Here is a 23,976-nt window from a genome sequence, read left to right as displayed (position 1 = left end):
TTAAGCAATTCATGAAATCAGCTTTCTAATGCAAATTGAAGTAGTGCTTTCTGTTCTTCCAAATCATCCTTAGTCATGCTCCAAGGCAATGAGTTGCATGCCTTAGTTTGTGCCTTAGAACACATGAAGTTTGTGCCTTAGAACACATGAATAAAGGTATAGCCATTTCTTGGCAAAAAAGATCAAGTGGATTTACCCATTTCTTCTTCGAAAGTTACATTTTTATTCTATGTCTCTTAAAAATCTCTCTTTTCTTTTGGCCCACATTTTTAGGTCGTTCGAGGCAGCTCACTGCCTGCCTCTCTTTCCCTCATGCTACCATCTCTCTTTCTGCCTTTGCCTACCCACAAAGGCAGTAGATAAAGAGCTGGCCTCCATGGATGGAGAGGAAACACAGAATATCTCTTCACTGCTCAGCCAAACGCCAGATCGCCCCTCCACATTCTCTTTCACTCAATCAACAACTTTTCTATTTTTTCCACTCTCTCTCACAGTCTCTCTGTCTTTCTCTCTCAAGTGTTCCCAATGGATTCTCTTCAACAATAATCACACACACTGCGCTGAATGTCGACTATTCACAAACTCCAAAAGAGCACTAAAAGCTCCTGTGAGACAAAAAAAAAGAAAATGTGTGAAGGACAGACGGCTAACGGTTAAAAATGCAGCCAATTCATTTTGGAACATTTCAAAACCTGCGTCATTAAAAAAAAAAAAAAAAAAAAAAAAAAATAGAATAAACCATCCAAATGGCTAATTCTTAACAGACAAAAATGTGCAAAATAATGAAGACTACTGCTCTTACTTGATCATGAAATTAATAATAATCCATGCAGCCTTTCATGGAAAAGCACCCGCCCACACAAGCACAAATATGAGCCATTTCAGTCACTTCATGTCCATTTAAAACCTTCAAGTTTTTGTCCTTGTAACTGCAAATAAATGCAATACATTCTACATAAGAATATTCTACAAATAAGGCAAACATTAGAAATAACTTTTAAAAGACCATTTTATTCAAAATGATCTTTTTCCACAACAGAACTAAACAAGATCTGGGGCAAAAGAGAAAGTGAGAATTTGTGTATGTGTGTGCATGTCCATGTGTGAGCTGGTGTTCAGGGGCAGCAGGAGTCTGCAGCAGGTGTTAAAAACTCTCCTCTTTTTCTCCTGGCAAAACTTGCACAGCCTCCTTCTTTTTCTGCTGGGCTCGGCTGGGTCTTTGTCTTCGTCTGTGTGTGGTTGTTGCTGCTGGACAGCCTCCACCTTGGCAGCAGCAACTGGTGTTCGGGGGGGGGAGGACATCTGAGGGGTCATGAGGGATTTCCTCAGGTCATCAAGGGAAAGCCTCCTGCAAGTTTTCTTTTGGTGCCATGAAGGATCCACCGCAGACCACAGCACAAACACATGTAATGTGGAAATGTTGATGTTGAAAACATCACCAAGGGCCACCGACGGGCCCTCCTCTGGCAGCTGTATGTGCTAACAACCTTCAACAGAAAAATTAATAAATACATTTCTGACTGCATGAATACAAATATCCTTCATCCTCATACACGGACAAATCATCCATTCTTTACATAGAATAGAAGAAAAATTAATGGATACAAATATTGTTGATATTTCAACATCCCAGGTGACCCAGATTCTGAGGTCACACTTGGCTGGTTTCTTTGCTGAAACCTGTTGCAGCTTCTGAATGACACAAGTTCTTCGTCCACAGAGATGTTCCCGCCTAGGTTAAAAAGAACGTGGAGGCGATGGGTCCACTCACTCGTCCAACAACACACCAAACTGCAACCAATTTGTCCTCCCAGCACCATGGCCTAGTCAGCCTCTCAATCTGATGACTAATCTGATGAGGCTGCATGGCCAGGGTGTGACACCGTGGACCGGAAGATTATCGTACCAGTTTGGTCATCCCGTAGAATCCTTGGAGGTCTGTGACATCAAGGTCCCTCCAGCCATTGGTGGACCGTCTCCCCTGCTAGTTCATCATATTTTGGGATAAGCTGCAGGATATCATTCGTCAGAAATAGGTCAGAGGTGGCCCTGCTGGAACTGATCCGAGTAGTGGCGTAGTGAGTGGGCTCTGGCGTCAGACCAGTGGGTGCAGGGATGTATTGCAGCATCGACTACTGAGTGTTGGACGACTCCTGGACCTCCATCCCGTCGACACCTCTATCGCCTCTGTCTCTTTTCCGCAATCTGGGGAGTCAAACGACTCAGAGGAAACCTGGTAATCATCATCATCTGTATCTGCTCCTCCTCCAAACTTTCTTCCTCTTCTGTGTTTTCTTCAATTTCTTCATCTGCCTTTTCACCTATCTTGTCTTCCTGCTTTTCGTCCCTCCTGAGTATCATTAGACCTCTTGCCTCTTCCAGTGTGTAAGGCCCCGTGTCCACCTAGCGTTTTTTTCTCAGCGCCAGCGTCTTTTTTCAGTTGTTTTTTTAAAGGGTAGAGAGCGTTCGCAGTAGAAAGAAGCTGCCTGGAGAAAAAGTGCAGCGCCCAGCGTCTTTTTTACAAGCGCTCTGCCGTTTTTGTGCAGCTGCTCCCAGATCTGAAGTTGAAAATCTTTCAACTTTTTTAGAAAGGCGCTGTTTTGAAAGTAAAAACAGTGTGTGCTGGTAATTTCAGTTAATAATGTAAAAGAAAGGTCTGGGTATCTTTGATATTTAGCTATTTGTGTGAAACCTTCGTCCATGCAGTATAGACTAAAAAAGAATATTACGCATTAAATTATTGTTGCATTTCAAACGCGAGCTGTAAGTGAAATGTGTCCTCGACAGTAAACATAATTTTTCCATCACAGACGTCACAGGTGCTCTCCGCCTACTGATCGTGTCTTGTCTGTGTGTGTGTCTGACTGGCGGTGCGACCGGTCGCAGCGGCCCCTCTCTCTCCCGATAGAGCGGTGTTTTCTTCTTTTTCTAACTTTTCTTTTGACTTTTCTCCGTGTTTTACTATGGAAAAACACAATTACAGCCGTCGATTTTTACTGGACTTAAACAGTAACAGCCTTTCTGTGGAGTTATTACCCGAATCACTGAGACAATAGCTTCAAACTTTGAGACTGCTTCGCGAGCCGGTTTACCCCCCGGAGAGGAGACGTAAACATAAACGGTGCGAGCGGAAACAAAAGCGAGGTAAACGTGGAGGCATAAGAGCGAGACTGGCTAAAATACCACACAGGTCCGCTCTTCCAACTCTTCTACTGTAAGATCTCTGGACAATAAAATGGACCATATCGAGCTACTGAGAGCTGCGCACCGCGACTTGAGGGACGGCTGTGTGTACGTTTTCACAGAGACATGGCTGAAAGAACGCATCCCAGACGCCGCCGTTCAGCTTGAACAATTCACATGCTACGGTTTGGACAGAATCCTTATTAAAGGAGGAAAGAAGAAAGGTGGTGGAGTCTGTGTTTACATCAGTGATGCTTGGTGTCGAGATGCTGCTGTGGTATACACCCTGCTGGTCGCTGTGTATATTCCCCCCACCACCAACAATGCTGATAGAATCGACGCACTTTGGGGACTTTACAACGCCATCAGTGAGCAACAGACTTTTAACCATGCAAATCTCAAGACGGTTTTACCCCACTTCCACCAACACGTGACCTTTCCCACAAGAGAAGGTAACATTCTGGACATGATTTACACCACTACGGCCACTCTGACCATATCAGTGTAATGCTAATGCCAGCTTACAGACCCAGGGTTAAAGTCACCAAACCAGTTCTGAAGCAGGTACGTGTGTGGCCAGAGGGGGCCTCTGCTGCACTACAAGACTGCTTTGATACCACAGACTGGGAGATGTTTAAGCAGGCAGCCACCTACAACAACCACACAGACATTGAAGAGTATTCTGACACTGTTACCTCCTACATTAGCAAATGCATTGCTGATGTCACCACCACCAGAACCATCACCACCCGGGCTAACCAGAAGCCATGGCTGACAGGAGAGGTACGCGGGCTACTGAGGGCCAGGAACACCGCCTTCAGAGCTGGGGACGCAGCCTGCCTGAGAACAGCGAGGGGCAACCTGTCCCGTGGCATCAGGGAAGCCAAACGCAGCTACACACTAAAAATAACCGGACACAAGGACCTGTGGCGTGGTATCCAGACCATCACGGACTACAAACCCAAGCCAAAGACCTGTGACAGCAACACTTCTCTGCTGAACGACCTCATCAGCTTCTTTGCCAGGTTTAAAGCACAGAATAGCACGCCCCCACAGAAGACCACCCCCCCTCCCCACGACCAGACCCTGTGCCTGACTGCAGCCAGCTTGAAGAGCACCTTCTCCAAGATCAACACCTGCAAGGCTGCAGGTCCAGACAACATTCCTGGCCGTGTGCTGAAGGACTGTGCAGAGGAGCTCAAAGATGTCTTCACGGACATTTTCAATGCTTCTCTGAGTCAGGCTGTTGTTCCGTCGTGCTTCAAAGCCACCACCATCATACCTGTTCCAAAGGAGCCCTCACCATCCACTTTCAATGACTATCAACCCGTTGCACTGACCCCCATCGCCATGAAGTGCTTTGAAAGGTTAGTCATGGCCCACATCAAATCCACCCTCCCCGCCACCCTGGACCCCTACCAGTTTGCATACCGAGGTAACAAATCCACCGAGGATGCCATCTGTTCTGCTCTTCACCCAGCCCTCACCCACCTGGACACCAAAAACTCATACGTCAGAATGCTGTTCATAGACTTCAGTTCAGCATTCAACACCATCATCCCTCAGCAGCTGATCGGCAAACTGGACCAGCTGGGGCTCAGCACTTCCCTGTGCAACTGGCTGCTGGCCTCAGACAGTGCGGGTCGGCGGCAGCACATCAAAAACCACTGTCATGAGCACTGGGGCCCCCCAGGGTTGTGTGCTCAGCCCCCTGCTCTTCACGCTGCTGACCCACGACTGCGCTCCATCCTTCAGCAGCAACCACATTGTGAAGTTTGCAAACGACACAACAGTGGTTGGTCTCATCTCCAACAATGATGAGATGCACTACAGGATGGAGGTCAGCCAACTGGCCACGTGGTGCAGAGACAACAACCTCTTCCTGAACGTCAACAAGACCAAGGAGGTTGTTGTCGACTTCCGGAGAGTCCCCACTCCTACACCCCCACTGACCATCGACGGTGCTGCTGTGGAGAGAGTGAGCAGCACCAAGTTCCTGGCGGGGTCCCAAAGGGAAGATCTCTCATGGACAACCAACACCACATCACTGGCCAAGAAGTCCCAGCAGCGCCTCTACTTCCTCCGCAAGCTGAAGAGAGCACGAGCCCCCCCATCCATCATGTGCTCCTTCTACAGAGGCACCATCAAGTGCATCCTGACCAACTGCATCACTGTGTGGCTTGGGAGCTGCACTGCTGCCAACCGCAAGACCCTGCAGCGCACAGTGAAGGCTGCTGAACGGATTATCGGTGTCCCACTCCCCTCTCTTCTGGACCTCTATGGTACCCGCCTCACCCGCAAAGCAACCAGCATTGTATGTGACCCCACCCACCCCTCACACAGCCTCTTCAGCCTCCTGCCATCGGGGAGACGGTACCGCAGCATGCGGGCCGGCTCCACCAGACTAGGAAACAGCTTCTTCCACCAAGCTGTCACGAAGCTTAACTCTCTCCCCTCTCTTCCTTCCCTCCCCTCTGCCCCAAGGGGCAACCTCCGGTCTCGAAAAATGAAGCCTATGCGGAAGTACAAAAAACTGCAGTTCCTCGAGGTTCCGCTTGAGGCTGGCTGCAGAAGCGCCGGAAGTGCCATAAGCCCACAGCCAAAAAAGCCCGTTTTTACCACAGGAATCAACATGTTTACAGCCTGGTTCAAAAAACGAGATATATCTGAGAAGTTGACGGCCCCTTCTCCTCACACTGTGGGGGGGGTGAATTTTTTTATAACTCATCGGATTTTATTCTATTAAGGAAAACGACTATGCCCATATTTGGTTGTGTCAGATTTGATTGACAGCTCTGCGCGCTGCATCTTTTTGTCAGGTCAGCAGGTCAGTAGGCTAACAGCTTGATCCGTCTGATTTCTCCTCTTTTTTACTTCGTTTGGAGAGTTTGTTTAACACATATCTGACAACATACATGGCTTGCTGTGCGGTTAACAGACCATCCAACAAGTTGATGCTTCAGTTTTTTTCGGTAAGTGATATAGTAGTGTTATATTTACTGCTTACTCATGTGTTTATATTTACGGACCTAGCTTGTTTAGCGTTAGCTTGTAAACCAGTCGGCTAACTGTACTCAGTGTAGCTCATTATTTACATTATTTACGGTCAATGTTTTAGAAATGTTTGTTAAGATGTTGTTGTTGAAAATAATGAGTTTGTGTGATGTTAGAAGCTAAAGGTTCAGCTCGGTGGTTAACCACAGACTGTAAATATGGTTATCTGACGTAATGATGAATGTTATACTCCATGTAAATGTGGACATTAAAAACAAACTTTGTGTAGTAATTATCCGTCAGTAACATAAACTGAACTGAACCTAATCTGCTGTGTAGGTTATAGAGGATGACATTAAAGTTACTTAGTTTATGTAGTGTCTTAAGATTTGAGCAAACTGTTAACAAATAAAATAAATGCACTTTGTAAGAGCATCTGTAACCATTAAGAACTATATTAATAACCATATTAATTTTCAATGAACTCATACACAGAATATAGCAGTAGAAATATAAATAACATATGGAATGAAAATAAGATATAAAGCACATAGATATAAAGTATAAGAAATAGTTTGAAGAGTACAGCCATGTACTGAGCTCATGTTAATAATAAATGAGTTACTGTATGTTCTGTATTAAAGCACAGAGAGTTGGGACCTGTTAATGATTTAAATAATTCAGGTTATATTTGTTTCATGTTAAGATGAAGTACTATCCACAATAAACTGCTTAATTTTTCCTCACAAATCATCTGAGAACATTTGATGTGGAATATCATTGTGTGAGTGAGAGAGCTGAAAATAGCAAGATTACAATAATGTTTATCTTAACTTTGAATAGATGTTGATTACCTGAATACTGTACCTTTGTTGTCTGGGTAGTACACTGTTGAATTTATAAATGTGCTCTTACACACAGATGAATACAGAAAAATAGATGAGAACAAAAAAATGATTTAATGAATAACTGATATTTTCTCTCTTTCTTTTCCATCCTGAAGACCCCTCACTAAAAGTCCATGTTCTCCTGGATCCATGTCACATGCTCGAGCTTCTTCTGAATGACATTTCAATAGTCGAAGTTTTGCTGAGAGAAGATGGCCAGCAGATAGGACAGCAGTACATGAAGGAGCTCCACAAGCTTCAGGAGGAGGAGGAGGAGGGTTTGCACCTTGGAAGACTGTATTCATGCTTCAGCTGTTCAAATAAAACTAGATCTCCTCCAAACAACTTGCAATCAAACCATTTTCTTCCCATTTTAAAACCCTTTGTCCAGTTTAGATGAGAGAAGTTGATATTATGTGATATTGATCTGGGAAGACTACATTTCTAAATCATTTTTAACTGTGTTTTTATTCACAAGTTATTGATCTTATTTACTGTTGGTGTATCTTGATTTAAGAATGGGGCTGTGTTTAAGGGCATATTTTTGCAATGACTCTGTTCCATCCCATTTTCAGAAATGAACTACATTAGTATTTATCAAAAGAATAAAAAGTTGTGTAAAAGTAGACTTCCTTCCCTAAGCTATTGAGTTGAGCATTAATGCACATTTTAGTCTTGTCATTTCAAATCTGAAATGTATACTCATAAGTAGACATAAAGGAGTGCATTTATATAGAAATATTTATTTAATCTGGAAAAACAACATTAAAAAAAGTCTGTTTTTACAGCAGAGATGAACATGTTTACAGCTTGGTACAAAACAAACAAATAGGTGTGATTAGCTCATGTCTCGATGGACACACACTGTACGGGGGGTGAATGTTTTGATGACTCATCAGTTTTGATTTGATGAAGGATAGGAGTTATTCACAATAAGGCGTGTAGCTGACCAGCTTGACAGGCGGGTGCGGTGTAACGGTTTGTCAAGAGGCTTAAAACACGCCTCAGCTCCAGCTCTCAGCCTGTGGGTGACATCACTCAGGCCATCCGGGGGAGACCTCCCTCACAGCGAGCTGTTGAAGAGAAGCAACCGAAGTCCACCCCAGAAGAACCAACAAATGCAGATGTTGTTGAGGCTCTCTGGGCACCTCGACGGACCAGTCACCAATAATCCACACTGTGTCTATAGGAGAAATACAAAGGTGTTTAATTAATGCCTCAGACAACACAAAATGTACAGTTAACTACATGTGACAGCTCAGGGTGTTTTTTTGTTATTAGCCACATCTGCAGGAATAATATTGAACAAGGTAGCTGCAACTCCTAATAATAGATGACAGTCTTAAACACTATTTTTTCTAATACTTAACATTTTTGGTGTGAAGCTGACACTGTCCACAGACTCCATGACTTCACAGGCTCAATAGAAAACAAATGTCTTATGATAAATACTAAATATTTATTTTTCAATTGTCATGTTCACCTCATCGCTGTTGACATCAGTAAATATAAAACACAGACATTCCTCTTTTTATCAGAACAGTAACATGAACTGTATGCTTTGTAATATTGATTTCTTCTGGATGTCTCATATTTATTTACAGTCTATGGATAAAACTTTTCTAATGTATTTCTCTGCTAACACTGACAAAGTCTAACTGCTCTGACAAATAACTAATAACCATAGTTGTATATTTAAAAAAGTGTAGTTTTAAGACTTTAATTAAATATTTGGGTTGAATATAATTAGTTGTAACTGTGTTGTAGAAAAGTTAAATGTTAACTTACTGTTTATAGAGTTTTCTCAGGACGAGCAGGAATAGGGGATGATAGCAGCATAGCTGTTAGCTATGCTGTCAAGTAGACTGCTAACGTCGAGCTGAATGGGCGGAGTTAAGTCCTGCCGGTCCCACCTTACTGCTGTTGCTAGGTTGATCCGAAGTTAGGTTGAGACTGCAAATCCAATATGGATGCGGCCGTCGATTGGACTCATTTTCTGCCTATGTCACAGACGGGTCAGGGTTCGTCCAGTAATATTTACAGTCTATGCTCTGCCCCCACGAACACTGGATGTTGAAACCCCGTCCCGTTTGCCACCAAGACCTCTGGACTAATAACTCTGAAGCTAACATTTCAAAAGTACAATCAGTTTACTGCACATTGCACATATTGCACAAGTTCACTTTTTCTTTAAATTTTATTTTATTTTATTTACCATTTTGTACCTTTTGCACAATTTGGAATTTATTACTGTAAATATTATTTATCTTATTTTTACCTCATTTTATTTATCTTTAACCTTATTTTGGTTGTATTGCACCACGGGACGGAGACAAACAAAATTTCGATTCCACTGTATGTCTGGCATATTTTGAAATTGACAATAAAGTTGACTTTGACTTAACCACATCCTCCTTGCTCCGTGTCTGAAACATGCAGTAAAAAGTAACGGAGCAGTGTCGGTCATACAACGGCCATTGTCAACAGACTGTTGTCATAGAGACAGGACGGACGTGCAGCGCTTTTCTTCTCAGCGCACAAACGCTTCATGCAGACACTCCCGAGCGCACAGCCAGCGCTTTACAGCTTGATAAAAATGCCAAGTGGACACAGGGCCTTAGACTTCTCCATCGTCTCCATCAATCCTGCAGCTACTTATAGATGTTGCTGCTACAGCACCTGTGTAAGCTCAGTCATGGTCTCAAAAACAAAACCAGGGTTTGTTTAGTTTCTCCTGCAGCTGCATCTTTGATCCCCAGAGTTGAGCTGAAACTCTGTGAGCTGAAAATGATCAGGAGACAATGACAGAGAGACTTTGAACTTCTATTTCAAAGAGAAATTCACGTTTCATCACTGTCCATTGAGTTTGGATGCCTGCGCTTACATGAGCATGCATCCTATACAATTGGAATGCATGTGTATGTGAGGTTGTATGACTGATGTCATATTTGTGAGAGAGAGAGTGGAGGGAAATTGTAACTCCTGCCTGCATTATATAATGTATTTCTCTTGAAACTGACTTGGTGTAAAAGTAAATTGTAATGGGATTGTAACCTACATTTATTAGTTAATCCTCAATCATATAATGCTGTTGTACACAAAGTCAAATTGAATATATTATATAATTTTCTTCTTAAAATTAAACTGATTCATTCTTCCTTCAGTTGAGGATACAAAAACGTATAGAAAAAAACATGGATTTCAATTTATAGTAAAACCCTTTATGAGCACGTATAAACGCATTTTCTCATTTATTAAAGTGAGCATAACTGTCATGCAGTAGAATGATTAATCAAAATATGCTGTTAAAATAACAATGAAAGAATTACTCTTGAATGGGTTCACTTGAACAAGTATCGTTTTTTGGGGGGGTCAAACAGTGCACATCACTTTCACTAACGCTTGTGGATTAATAGGTCCTTCACAGTCAACACAGGTAGCCTAATCTCCACCACAGGTGCAGGTGTCAGTCACTACATTGTGGGATTTGTCACAGGTGTATTCTGCACACTTGGCACTGCTTACTGCTACCTTTGTCCTGGCTCTTGCACCATCAGCGGAGCAGCTTGTGCACTCATGGTGGGAGCGCAAAAATCGCTGAGTTGATTTATGAGTCTCGTTAGTGCCATTTATTTGCAAGTGGGGATCATAAAATCTCTGTATGGCTCAAACCTCTGTCACATTCATCCTCCTTCTCCATGACAAGTCATTCTTTACATGCTGTTTGTTTTTGTTTTTTTTACAACTAACTGGTTTAAGGTTAAGTATGAAGCTAACGTTGATCTTGTTTTAGTTCTGAAATGACATTCTGAATGATATTTTTTAGAAATGTTTTTAAAAAAGACGGGAAAAACACAGACCACAGAAAAGAACAGTTAGCCTATTTGCATTTAACCAAATAAAACATTGCAGGGATCATGTAAGGTGATTAAACAAAAAAATAGTTAATTATGGTTCATTTTGGATATTCTGTCCTCTGAAATTAAATGCAGCACACTGCATCGAGTCTGCATATCAGACATAGATCTGCTGTTGTGTAACGAAACAATTACAGTACACAAACAAACGCCTAAAACTATATAAGAAGAAGAAAAAAAAAACACATTTAAATTCAAATCCAACATTCGGATGAGATTAGATAAAATGTTGAACATAAATTCAATTCATGGATACTACAGCGGCATGCTCTGCTCAAGGGGCTGTCCCGGACCTGTGTTGAGAGCTGGAGATAAATGAAACCTCCGAACAGCCAAGCAGAGAAATTCCTCTCACCGCCAAAAAAAAGGCTGACGGGTAACGACACACTGCAAAAACTAGGGCGACGATCTCCTTGGTGTGTCAGGACCTTTACTGAGTTAAATGTTTGCTTTCCTGCTGTGTGACAATGTGGGGGCTAGACCTAGTAGGATGGCCGTTTCACAATTAGTAAGAACAAAAAGACACACTGTAATGCGAATTATGTCATTCCTTCCACAGTGGAGGAGAGCACGGCCAAATAACCATTTTTAGGAAGGCTATAATCAAAGTTCGAGTGGGAGCCAACAGATGCAAACCCCCCTATAAAAATATAGAATCTGAGCTTGCACGAAAAATAACCATGCATCTGTGGGAGTCAATAAAACACTATTATTTTAATCCCATAATGTTTTTTTTATTTTTATTTTACTCATTAGAACTTTTACGGCATGACTTTGACTCTATCTTATTAGAACTTTTTTAAAACACACAAACAAAATAAATGTTTTTGTTGATTGTTTGCAAGCACAGCATAGAACCAGCGCACAATGACAGGCTTTAATTCTGTCAAACTTTCCTTTTCCTGAAGTGAACAGTCTATGTCATGGCCTGAAAAAAAAAAAAAAAACATTCCCCCATAATCACAGAAAGGCTCTCTTGTCCACTTGTGAAACGTGCCATATTATAAAAAGCTTAAAGTGCACCAGTACAAGCACTATGAATGACCTGTTATAGAGATTTAAGGGTCGCAGCTGGAGTGTTCTGACAGTGTCCCAATGAGCACAGCAAGATCATGTCAGAGAGCAGAGCAGGAGAGAGTCAAAGAGTACAATGCAGTGATGCAGAAAGCATGACAGTAAGTGGAGGATAAGAGTGGATATGATTCGATTAGGAAGAGGGACTTGCTCAGTGCCACAGCTGCTATTAAATACACCAAGGCTATTTTATAAAAGATGTGGAACCCTAATAGTTTACATTGTAAAGCTACACATTAATTTCACTCAATCAATCATTATTTGTATAAGTGCCAATTCATAACAAATGTTTTCTTGAGACTCTTTACAAATAAGCAGGTATAAGACCTTACTCTATGGTACTTAATACTACAAAAGAACAGGCAAAGACCCAATGTAAATCCATCATGAGCACAGCACTTAGCAATATTTAGCAAAGCTACAGTGGCAGTGAGGGGGGGTAAAGCAGCATAACTAGAAGCTGGTCCATACCTGCGCCAGTTCTAACTGTAGGCTTTATCAAATAGGAAACTTAAGCCTTTTCTTTAAAGTACATCGGGTGTTGGCTTCCTGACTGGTAGATGATTCCAATGGAGAGGGGCCTGATAACAGAAGGTTCTACATTTAAAGACTGTAGGTTCCACCAGCAGGCTTGCATCCTTGGAGTGTAATGTTCGAGAAGGGTATTATGGCATTATTAGCTCTTTAAGAAAATATGGTGCCTGGCCATTAAGAGCTTTGTAAGTGAGAGGTTTTATAGGGAGCCATTGCAGAGAAGCCAATACAGTAGTATGGTGCCTTTTCATAGTTCTAGTAAGTACACGAGATGCAGCATTTTTGACTAGTTGAAGAGTCTTTAGAGACACAGCGTGATAAAAGAGACATGGAGTTCATCAGATTAATTTTTGCATTATTTTTATAATCGGTAGCAGAGAGTTTCAATTAAAAAAAAAAAAAAAAGCGGAAAAACAAACAAAAGATATCACAATTGTGTTACCCTGTAAAACATTGTTTTGATACTTGATTTGTAAGGACAGTAAGGAAGCCCTGAAGTCTCAGGTTTTTAAAAAATTTTTAACAGAAGATGTGACTTAAGGTTATTCCAGCATCAGGGAGCACCAAGAGTCAAGTTATGTCGAGTGGTGGAGTCAACTCAAGGCAAAGAGAGCTAAAAGCCCCACTGCTGTCACGATGCAGATAGAGCTAAATCGTGACCTGGAATCGGGACCTGGAGGTATGAGGTCACGCTCCCACACCACCACTTCAAACAAGTTCCAACATTAATATATTCAGACAGAGCTTCAACAAACACAGCCTGGCAAAAGTGTCTGAGGAAAGTGATAAATGTGAAGTTGCAGGAGCTAAAGTTTTTCGTTTTGTGACTCCTCACAAGGTATTACTTCCTTATCTTAAGAATCTTTCAAAGCTCAGTTCTCAGGGGACGAGTATAACCCCAAGGACCCAGCAGAGACCTGGAGAAAACAGTGCGTTGATTCCTTACTCCTCTGGCTGACAGTTCGTAAACCAGAGAATATTGTAAAGCAAATGGGTTAAATCGTTATGAAAGCTCAATTGATTGCTCTATATCTAAAGATCAAATCCAAGTGAATTTTTCACTTAAATATCAAATCAAATAAAAGCCCCCCTTGGACTTTGTGTTTTTGCATGATGAAGGATAAAATCTTCCTTATCCCAAATGCTGCATTGCATGTCAAATCTCATCATCTCATGTTTTCATTACAGATTTTTAGCCCTGTATCCTTATTTTCTTTCTTTTCGAACTTGGTCTGTTTACCCACTGCACACTATATAAAAAAAAAACGTTTTATTGTCATCCTTGCCATCTCTGTTTCTCCCTCGTCAGGGGCGACTGATAAAAGCTGGCCTTCATGCATGAGGAGGGACTAAGGGATCCCTCTGTCTGTGTCTGTGAAGACAAAGAAGAAAAGAGAGAGCGCAAAAGTGGAGGAATAATCAGTAAGACTACAGGCACACAGGAGCATAGACAAGATTATTGACAAGCAGGAAATCTGTTTGACAGTGATACCCTGAAACACAAATTCAACATCAGCCAAGAGTCTTCATTAGGAAAAACCACAAGGGCATTTGTTATTGCATAGATAATCCTAGTTTTAGGAAATGTTGTTTTATCTCCAGTTGAGCAACATCTTGATTCTCATTTACCTCCCATGGGATGGATACAAATAAAATACTATTCTTACACATCAAAATTCAAGTACCTATATTGTACATTTAATTGCCCAACTGAGAGGAATACATTTTGTTGTATAACAGGCACTGAAGATTCTTTGCAGAGAGAAACACAACCTTCTGTAGTACATCAAGTTACAATATAACCTTGCGCAGAACTCAGTCAAGTCCTCAAAGTACCAACAAATTAGATGTTTTCCTGTTTCCTCACCTTCAGAATACAGGCTGCTTTGTTCACAAAATCATGGGGAATTCAAATCATGAATTGAATAGTATTTGGTTGAAACACGGGCAGGATATAAACAACAGCAGGTCGTTGTGACCGCACTTGGGGGCTGCTGTTACAATTAAGAGTTATGTAAAAGTGAGTGCAACCATTCAGATGGCTTCCTATATTTACTGTAACTGTTGGTGGGACTTGTTAAAATCATTCATTTGGACCTCACCCTTTACTTTTTCTGAGTCCCAAACAAAGTGCATCTGTTTCCCCACTCTGCATTTTCAGAGTCTTCTCCCATAAAGGTTAAATTGATTATTTAATTTTACCTTTGAGTCAGGATGTGATGGTTTGAAGACCATCATCAGACATTAAGGAATCATGCTATGTTGCAGTGCTGGATTCTCTGTATTAAGCATCTAAAATCACAGCGAAGACTACTATTTTTAGGTGTGACAGCCACTTAAAAGCTCTTAGTATTAAGGTGGATGGGGGAGTTAAGAATTGAGGAAGGTATGGTTTAATTATTTACTGTCTCTAAAGTGAGATTTACTTGCCTCACAAAGCATATTGGGAAGACAGGGAGGACAGGACTGTCCATTCACAGTAATCACGGTCAAGTGGGACTTAGTGGGTGTGGGGTGCCTCTCATGCCTCTCAAGTTGTCCTTGTTGGTGGGTGTCTTTATCTCTATGTATGTACCTAGGTATAATATGGAAGCTGTTTGTAGAGGTTGTAGCACTAAGATAGATCAGTTAATAAATGAAAACATGATGGATTATATCAAATGTATATTATTGACTTTTATTAAGTGACCAAAGAAAGGGTTGAAAGAAGCTCACTTAAATATGTAACCTGAGAAATAGATTAATTGACATTTCAAATATATTATCAGAAATCAATATGCATGTCCTAGCAATGTCAGAAAGTTGGGGTGGGGTTGCCATCTATATTCAAAATGATATACCTGTGTAAGTAAGGGTGGACCTAATGTCAACAGAGATTGAAGCATTGTGGCTACACGCACATATTCCCCATTTGAAGCCACTGCTAGTGGGCTGTTGTTATAGACCACCAAATGCAAATGCCAATTACTTTATGTGACCATACAAATGAAATTTACTTTCTTTGGAGATCTAAACATTTTTTGGAATTTATAAAATTGTCTACAGAGAAATAGGCTTGTTTTCACAGAGGCATGTGTTCTAAAACAAGTAGTCACTAAACCAACTAGAAATGGATGGATCCAAAATTCAACATGTATATGTCATATCTTTACTAACTCAGCAGAGTGCACAAAAGTCATATTGATACCAATTGGCTGTAGTGATCATAACTTAGTTGCAACAGTGAGGAAAACAAAGATCCTTAAAGCTGGACCCAAAAAGTGATAATACAATTATTTCAGTGAAGACTGTTAATGTACTGATGAAGAATGATCCAGATGAAGCTATTGAAGCTTTTAACAAATTATTTTTGGAAACCATTGATAAGCATGCACCAGTGAAAAAAAGAACCGTAAGAAATATTAGATCCCTTTGGATGCTGATGAATTGAAGGACTGTATGATACAGAGAGATCAGGCAAAGAAAATAGCAAACAACTCAAATCATGAATCTGATTGGCAAATTTACCGCAAGCTAAGAAATCATGTAACCAAGTTGAATAAGAGGGAAAAAAAATTGAAAATATGATTAATAATATAAAGCATGTTAGTAAAACAATGTGGAACATTTAAATTAAATGATATGTTAGGCAGGAAATCCATTTCAATTCCGCAATTTCTGGAATCACAAGGACATTTTATAACCAAGCCACTCAATATTGCCAATCACCTCAACAATTATTTTTATGACCAATGAACAAACTGAGGGACGAGATGGGTCAAACAAATATCATACAATCATATGCTCTTATAAAAGATCATATCATTTCAGGCAAAAACTGCAAATTTGAATTTACAAAAGTTACTGTGAGCAAAGTAAAAAAGCTGGTTTTTGAATGGAAAGACAAACCAGCTGGTGTTGATAATTTGGACAAAAAACTTTTGAAAATGCTAGCAAACTTGATAGGCATTTCCATATGCCATGTGTGGAATTTAAGTTAGGAAAAGTGTGTATATCCACAAGCTTGGAAAACTGCAAAGATTATTCCATTACCCAAAAGTGCAGCAGTATCATTCTGTGGCCCTAATAGCCGACCTATTAGTCTGCTACCTGCTGTAAGTAAGATCATTGAAAGGATTGCTTTTGAACAGATACAAGACTACTTTTCAGTTAATGATTTGAACACCACTTTTCAGCACACTTATAGACAAGGATATTCCACTAGTACAGCCCTTACTCAAATGACGGCTGATTGGCGCAGAGAAATAGATAATAAGAACTTGGTAGGTGCTGTTCTATTGGATTTCAGTGCAGCTTTAGAAATAATTGATCATGATTTGTTATTACAAAATGAAAAGGCTATAGTTTTGGGCCATCTGCTTTACTTTGGTTAGAAAGCTATTTTATGAATAGAAAACAGACAGTATTCCTTAATGGATGCCTTTCTGATGTAAAATCGATCAATTGTGGGATTGCGCAGGGTAGCTGCTTGGGTCCATTGTTTTAATCTGTATTTACAAATGAATTAATCTCTGTTCCTAAACAAAGCAAAAATAGCAATGTACACTGGTGACTCAACTATATACACTGCCGAAACCACAACTGATGAACTTCTCAGGTGCATTGAAGATGAATTGCACTGAGTAATTAAATGGATAGTAAATAACAGATTGGTTCTTAACATCTCTAAAACTAAAAGCATTGTATTTGGGACAAAATATCTGCTAATGAACGAGCCAAAACTAAAGCTGTATGTAAATGATGGGGCAGTTGAACAAGTTCAAGAAACCAAAATTCTTGGTATAATAGTTGATAACAAGTCCCCCTGGTCTAAACACATTGACAGTGTGGTCAGTAAAATGGGGAGGGGTCTTTCAGTTATAAGGAGATGTTGTAATATTTTACCTCCAAATGTCATGGAACGAGATATTTAAACAATTGTCTTATCTCAGTTGGACTACTGCTCAGAGGTTTGGTCAAGCGCTGCCATGTCACACGAACGAATGTCAACGAAATGCACAAAATTCAAGCGTGGTTGAAGGTAAAAGAAAGAGGAAATACCAATGTCATCATGCATGTCTCTTAAAACGTATTTCCTAGTTCCCTCTTAACTCTGTTTCGTTTCCTTGCATCTCTGGAGGGAGGGACTAAGACGCAAGTTGAGGAGGCAAGTGAGGGATTCATGGATGCAATTAAGGGAACTGAGATGTACCCCTTGTTGCAGGACAATGTGGGAGGAGTCTGAGAGGACTCTCTAACAGCACACTTCCACCAGGTGCGTGTTCGGTCCGTCTCCGCTGCTGATAGGTTTCACTTTATTCAAGGTGTGTGCTTCTACTTGCTCCGCTGCGCAGTGTCTCAGCTCCGTCTCAGCTCCGGCAGTCCAGAGGAATTTAGTGGGAATTCCTTTGTCTCTGCACTCCAGCTGTCCCGCTGTGCTCTCCTTGCTTCGGATGGAGCAAGCAGCCGGAGGGTGTTGACGGACGAGGGTGCACGGAGCCGTAACAGACCGGAGCAGACACACAATGCACACGTATCTAGTGGAAGTTCTTGGTTATGCAGCACACCTGAGCAGGCTGGTTTCAGAAGGCTATAAAGCAGACCTGTTCAAAATATATTGTATAATGTTGCCGTCGATATTTAATCTTTCTTGAACTGCGACATACTATTATTATTATTTTTTTTTTACTTAATTTTATTATAATCATTATTAGATACGAAACATAGTATTTTTATTTTCTTGTCATTTACATAATTATTTATTGATTGATTTTTTTGTTCTTTTTACTGGTTTTATTTATTTATTTATTTAGATTTTGATTTACAATGTTATTCCCTTTATTCCTTTTGGGGCTCCCTCCTCTGGGTCTGGTGGTCCCTCCCTCTCAAGTGTGTGCTCTTTAAACAGCAATATAACAGCTACTGCATTTGGGGGGGCGGGCTTCCCTCTGCTGTGTCTGGTGGCCCCGTCCTCTCGTGTGCTCTCTGAACAGGCCGGGTCCTGCAAGCGTCAAGTCCCTTCCTGAGGGTCTGGGGGCTGCTGCTGCAGGACCCAGCCAAAGAAAAGAAAAGAAAAATAATAGCTTTGCCTCTCCCTCCATCCTCCCCTCCAATCAAATAACGCTCAAACCAAACCCAAATCCCTGGCTGCAGTCAACTTCTGCTAAAACATAATCATTACACAAACTCTCACATCTCACACCACAACATTGTTTAACATCAACATATTCAACACATACCTTTGCTCAACTCCTCAACTCTCTTCTACCTCTCAAGTCCCCCTTACAAAGCACCTTCTCTCTCTCCCCTTCTCTCTTTCTCTGTATCGCTTCTCTCACTTCCTATATCCCTTCTCAGGTATTTCATATAGTTTTGTAGTTTTTCTGTTCGTAGTCTGATGTGTGTCTATTGATGTCTTAGTATTTTGCTGTCTTTATTTGTTTTATTTTATTTTTTACTGTATTTTGGAGTCGTTGTCCTGACCTTGTCTGTTTGTTTTTTGTGCCTCATTTGTTATGTATATATCACCATTTTGTTGTGACACCGCAAAGAGCAAATGTGCAGAGTCTTTCAACATGCTCAGTTTGTGTTGAATGATTTCCAGTTGTGGAAGAGGATAAGTTATGTTTGATTTAGGTAAAATTAAGCCCAGACGCATAGTAGTAATCGCTGGCTTGTTTTAGGGTTAGGGTTAGGGTTAGGGTTAGGAGTTAATGTCTTGTAATCCCATTTGAGCTGGCCGGCTGGGCCCCCCATGACATGTAGAAAAAATAAACTAATTCTACCACAGCTACTACGACTTCTGCTAGTTCTATGATCAAATGTAAAGAAGGTATCTGCTTTTCTAATCTCAAACAGTTTCTGCTTGTGTTGCAATTTCTTCCTCCCTCACTAGATACGTTATCATGCCTGACTCTTTTTTTTCTCACTTCCTGAGAAGAGATGTGTTATATTATCAGTAACCAAGTGTGTACCACCACTTATCTAAATCACTTTAGACAGTTTGGCTGCAGAGAAACATCAGACATTGGTGCTGGGACTTCATTCAGGTGAGATCTGGTAACTTTAAAATGTCAGTGTTGTGGTCTTATTACAAATACAATTGAAAAGAAAAGGAAGTGCAAACAATCCTGAGAATAAATATAAACGTGATGCTATATTAAGGATATGTTATTGTTTGGTGGGGGTGGTTACTCTGTTATTTGTTAAAATGACAAGCATGTGTTTGCATTAAAAACAAAGACAAAAGCTTTTTAACATATGATTATTATTTTTTTCTCTTGATATAATCACACATTGTTTCCTTGTTCTTTGTTCCAAACCAACATAACTCACTGAGATGTATTTCTAGAAATGTTTTAATTTTCCAGGAAATGACAGCAACTGAGGTGTGAAGAAGAGTTCTGTGGTTATCTATGAAACTCTCCCTGCGAGTTAGAGTTAAATGATCTAATGACATAGATGAATCAGATGCAGAATCAGGGCAGCGGAGGATTATTAAAGACTCATTTATTTACTTTAATTAGCAGATTGTGATATTTGAAATGTCTAAAAGAGACACTTTGTTTTGATTTGCTATTGTTGTTGCTTAACTGAAAGTAATTCTATGTTTGGTTACAAATTCAAAATAAAAATATTAAAATGTTTGATCAACTAAGAACATTTGATATAATAAAATAAAGACTTAATATTTGACTTTGACTCAGTGTGATTTAACTTGTATTTGACTTGAGGAAATCAAAGATCTGGTGTTTTCCTGAAGTTCAATTCATATCTGTTAAAATTATATTGACTCGAGTAAAGTCTCCATGATGAAAGCCCCATGTTAAACGTATTCAGCAGTCCTGACCAATGAATCATCCTTTTAGATGTCACTCTGTCTGTATCCAAATAAAAAGGAATCATTTAAAACATAGAAATTGATGTAAAAAAATGCTTTGACAAAGCTATTTAACAATCATCAGCTTTTAGACATACAGAAAAAACAAAGTAAATGACTCCCTGTTACATTTTTTTATTAGTGCTGATCATCACTTCATTTATGTCACTGTGCAACACATTTTCTTAAAAACTCCCTATGTTTTGATCTCTTTAACTCTAGGTTTCAATCTGAAGAATGACAGATAACGTCACCCTCCCGAATGACAGCTATGATTACATTGACGATGAGTATTACCAAAAAGTCAATTTCATAATGCATGTGGTAACATGCATCATCATCAGTATCGGCCTTCCTCTGACGCTCATGACCATCTATGCTCTTTTCTCTCTGGTATGTACATTACATGACTTTATTCATTTACTGTCTGTGCCATGTGTTTGTTGAACAGTCTCAGAATCAGATCAACAATCAGTTTACGAGAGGTAGACAGTTCTTACTGTATTAAAGCAGTGTGCATAGATTAATGTCACATGAGGAGGATGATAAGAGCTGAAAGTCCGGGAGGTGCAGTGGGCTGTCTAGGAGGTGTTCACTGAGTCAGGTTTCAGTGAAACACAGGGAAGTGGATCTGCAAAAGTCTGTATTTGTTCTGTCAGGAGCAGCAGTTCGTCCATCTTGTTTGCTAAATAAGTAGATGTTTGCAAGGTAAATGGACTGGAGCACAGTCTGAATTCTCTGCTAATTGCTCCCACTTGTTTCCCCCCATCAGCGGCATCTTCAGCAAATCCCTGCTGCCCCTCCATAGGGATCAGGCTCAGGGGCAAGGTTTCAGTTGACTTGGAGGGTGTTGTAAAGACTTGTACAATTAATTTAGAAATTATTTAAATAGATAATTGGTATTTAACTTAAAAAATGGAGATTCGTTTTTGCAGTTTCTCTTAAACTTGTTAATTATTTAGCCCATGTTTTTTTGAAGAAAAAAAACAATCAAGGAAATGGAAACATTGTATAAGTATTAGTGTTCCTTTTCCTTAAACGATACAAATTGATCAACTTCTTTCTGTGGAATTACTCATTAACTACTGTGTGCAGCGACCAGAAAATACAGTACAAACATTAATGGTGGGCAGAGGCTGAATCTTTTGTGATCCCTTGTTTTTTTTAATTTTAATTTGGCCTCATCATCAGGTCAAATTAATCAATTTGGTTTATGACTGACAACCAGCAAAAGTAATGCCATTATTATAAACTCCAGCTGTTCTTTGTATTTGTATTTAATGCTACTTCAAGAATAAAGCAGACTTTTGTGTGCTTACATGCTAATATGAGCTGACCTAATAGCAAACAGTAGGCCAACCTGCATCACAATCTTTTTTATAGCACATCGAGATCCCATGAGTGTTATATGTCATTTAAAGATTATTTTTGGGCTTTTCATGCCTTTTTATTTTAGAGATAGGAGATTGGACAGAGTTAGAAATCTGAAAGAGAGAGAAAGTTGGGAACGACATGCTGGGAAGGAGCCACAGGTCGGATTCGAACTTGAGCTGCTTTTAACAAAACTTTAATAAAAAGTATAGCTCCATGTCTGCAGATATATCAGTGTGTCATTTGTGTTACGTCTTTGATAGCACAATGAGAGATGGATGAAAAATATGTCCTTTACTGCAATAGTTGGGCAGAAAAAGGTGTTATTTTTGGGAGAAGGATGAGTTCAGAACATGTTTATAACTGATTGTCTACTTCATATGTTTTTCTGCAGGTACGAAAGGATCATGAGGCTCCAATCTACGTCATCAACCTTCTTATTTCTGACCTCATTCAGCTCTGCTGCATGCTCATTGTGGAGACAAAACTGGATCAGACCATTGTATATGTTATCTACTCTTGTGGTCTATGGATCAGTGTTGACTTCATGGTGTGTGTCTCACTGGAAAGGTAACTATACGTCCTGTAGCTACGTCTGATTCTGACTTGTTCTGTACCTCCTCAAAGACAACGTGTCCATCTTTTATTGCAGATATTTGATCATCGCCCACCCACTGTGGTACCGCTTCAAACGGACCATCAAGAACTCTGTGGTGGTCAGTGTTGTAGCCTGGCTCATACCTCCTGTCTTTTTCCTCACAGTGTTTCGCTGGTTTACTTTTGATGTGGCAAGAAGCATCTTCGCCATTTTCCTAATCATTCCCTTCCCACTGTTCATATTCTTCCTGGTTGGGACCCTCAGAGCCCTCTCTGCTTCCGTCTCCGTCCCCTCTGAAGAAAAACAACGAATTGTTGGAATTTTGGTCCTGGTGCTGCTCATTTACACACTGCTGTTCCTGCCCAGCATAATTTTATTCCTGAACATGAACAACAGATCTGACAGAACTCTGACTGACCTAGCTTTCATGTTTGCTAAGCTGAGTCCTCTTGCAGACTTAATTCTATATGTTTTCTGTAGAAAAGCGTCAATTGGTAAGCTTTTTACCACTGTGAACTGTTGCAGAGTTGCCAACACTGACACCAACATATCAACAGTATGAATGTTGACAACATTTTGACAGTAAGCTCGATGGAGGAAGAGAGAATGAGGAGAAATCAGACCAAAATGTACGCTCCCTTTAGAACAAATGTATTTCTCACAAAACTTTATTTGTTTAGCTATGTTGTTATTCTTGACAGTTAAATACACTTTATACTTTTCTTAACTTTCTAATCTTCTGATCAATAAAAGCTTTACCTGTACAATGAAGTGGTTAGCATGTCAGCTTTTAGGATGTGAGAGAAGGTCCTATGTATTGTAAATTTGACAAAATGAAATATTATATCACAGTCTAGCTCATTACATTTTAATAATACTATGACATTCAATAAAAAAATCTGTTCCACAAGACAAAAACAGGAAGTTGTTGACTTATTTAAATCTAACAATTTTTTTGTGGAGCTCATTGTGTGTTTACCTTTTAGAAACTTTGACTCTGGCTAGTTAAGATCCAACAAGAACTCTAACAACCAGGAACATTTCTCATCATGTCAGACTTTTTACTTCAACAATTTGTCTTCTTACAAGCTTTTTGGATAACAGAAATATATCCCCCGACAGTGACATTAAGAATGCATTGTCTTAGTTAATACCTGTTCTCTATATTTATTTTGTTAATGACTTTATTGCCAATGTTTCAATATAACAGGCAATTAACAGTTACAAATGAGAACAGTATAACATTGAGATTGGGCTTCATTTGACATAAACATCCAAACATGATATACCTATAGAAGTAATTATACATATATGTAGACTACATCTGCATAAGCATACACACACATAGAGTGACATATACGTACCTACCTACCTACAGATAAATACAACAAAAAGATCAAACAGAAAAGTCATAAGTGAAGTAGTCAGTAACTGCTATCCTTCTCCTTTTGAAAACAGGCAGTCTCAGTTGTAGCTGGGCCGTCATTTGTTCCATTGTGTACATAATGTTTAATTTTTTGTAACCATTGGTCAAGCAAGGGGGGGCTACGGCTTCATCCA

General features: G+C 40.1%; 1 protein-coding gene across 1 annotated transcript; it reads left to right on the top strand.

Annotated features, from left to right (window-relative positions):
- Nucleotides 1–19,530: 19,530 nt before the first annotated feature.
- Nucleotides 19,531–23,183, top strand: LOC114920503 (G-protein coupled receptor 4-like). Its single transcript, XM_065959717.1, has 4 exons — nucleotides 19,531–19,617; nucleotides 20,670–20,840; nucleotides 22,213–22,388; nucleotides 22,471–23,183. The coding sequence occupies exons 2-4, from the start codon at nucleotides 20,685–20,687 to the stop codon at nucleotides 22,976–22,978; spliced, it is 840 nt and encodes a 279-aa protein (XP_065815789.1). The 5' UTR covers nucleotides 19,531–19,617; nucleotides 20,670–20,684; the 3' UTR covers nucleotides 22,979–23,183.
- The last annotated feature ends 793 nt before the right edge of the window (nucleotides 23,184–23,976 follow it).

The sequence above is a fragment of the Labrus bergylta genome, chromosome 10, assembly GCF_963930695.1.
Source record: "Labrus bergylta chromosome 10, fLabBer1.1, whole genome shotgun sequence".
NCBI lineage: Eukaryota > Metazoa > Chordata > Actinopteri > Labriformes > Labridae > Labrus > Labrus bergylta.
Note: the sequence above shows the minus strand (reverse complement) of the source record. Positions and strands in the feature narration are given on the sequence as shown.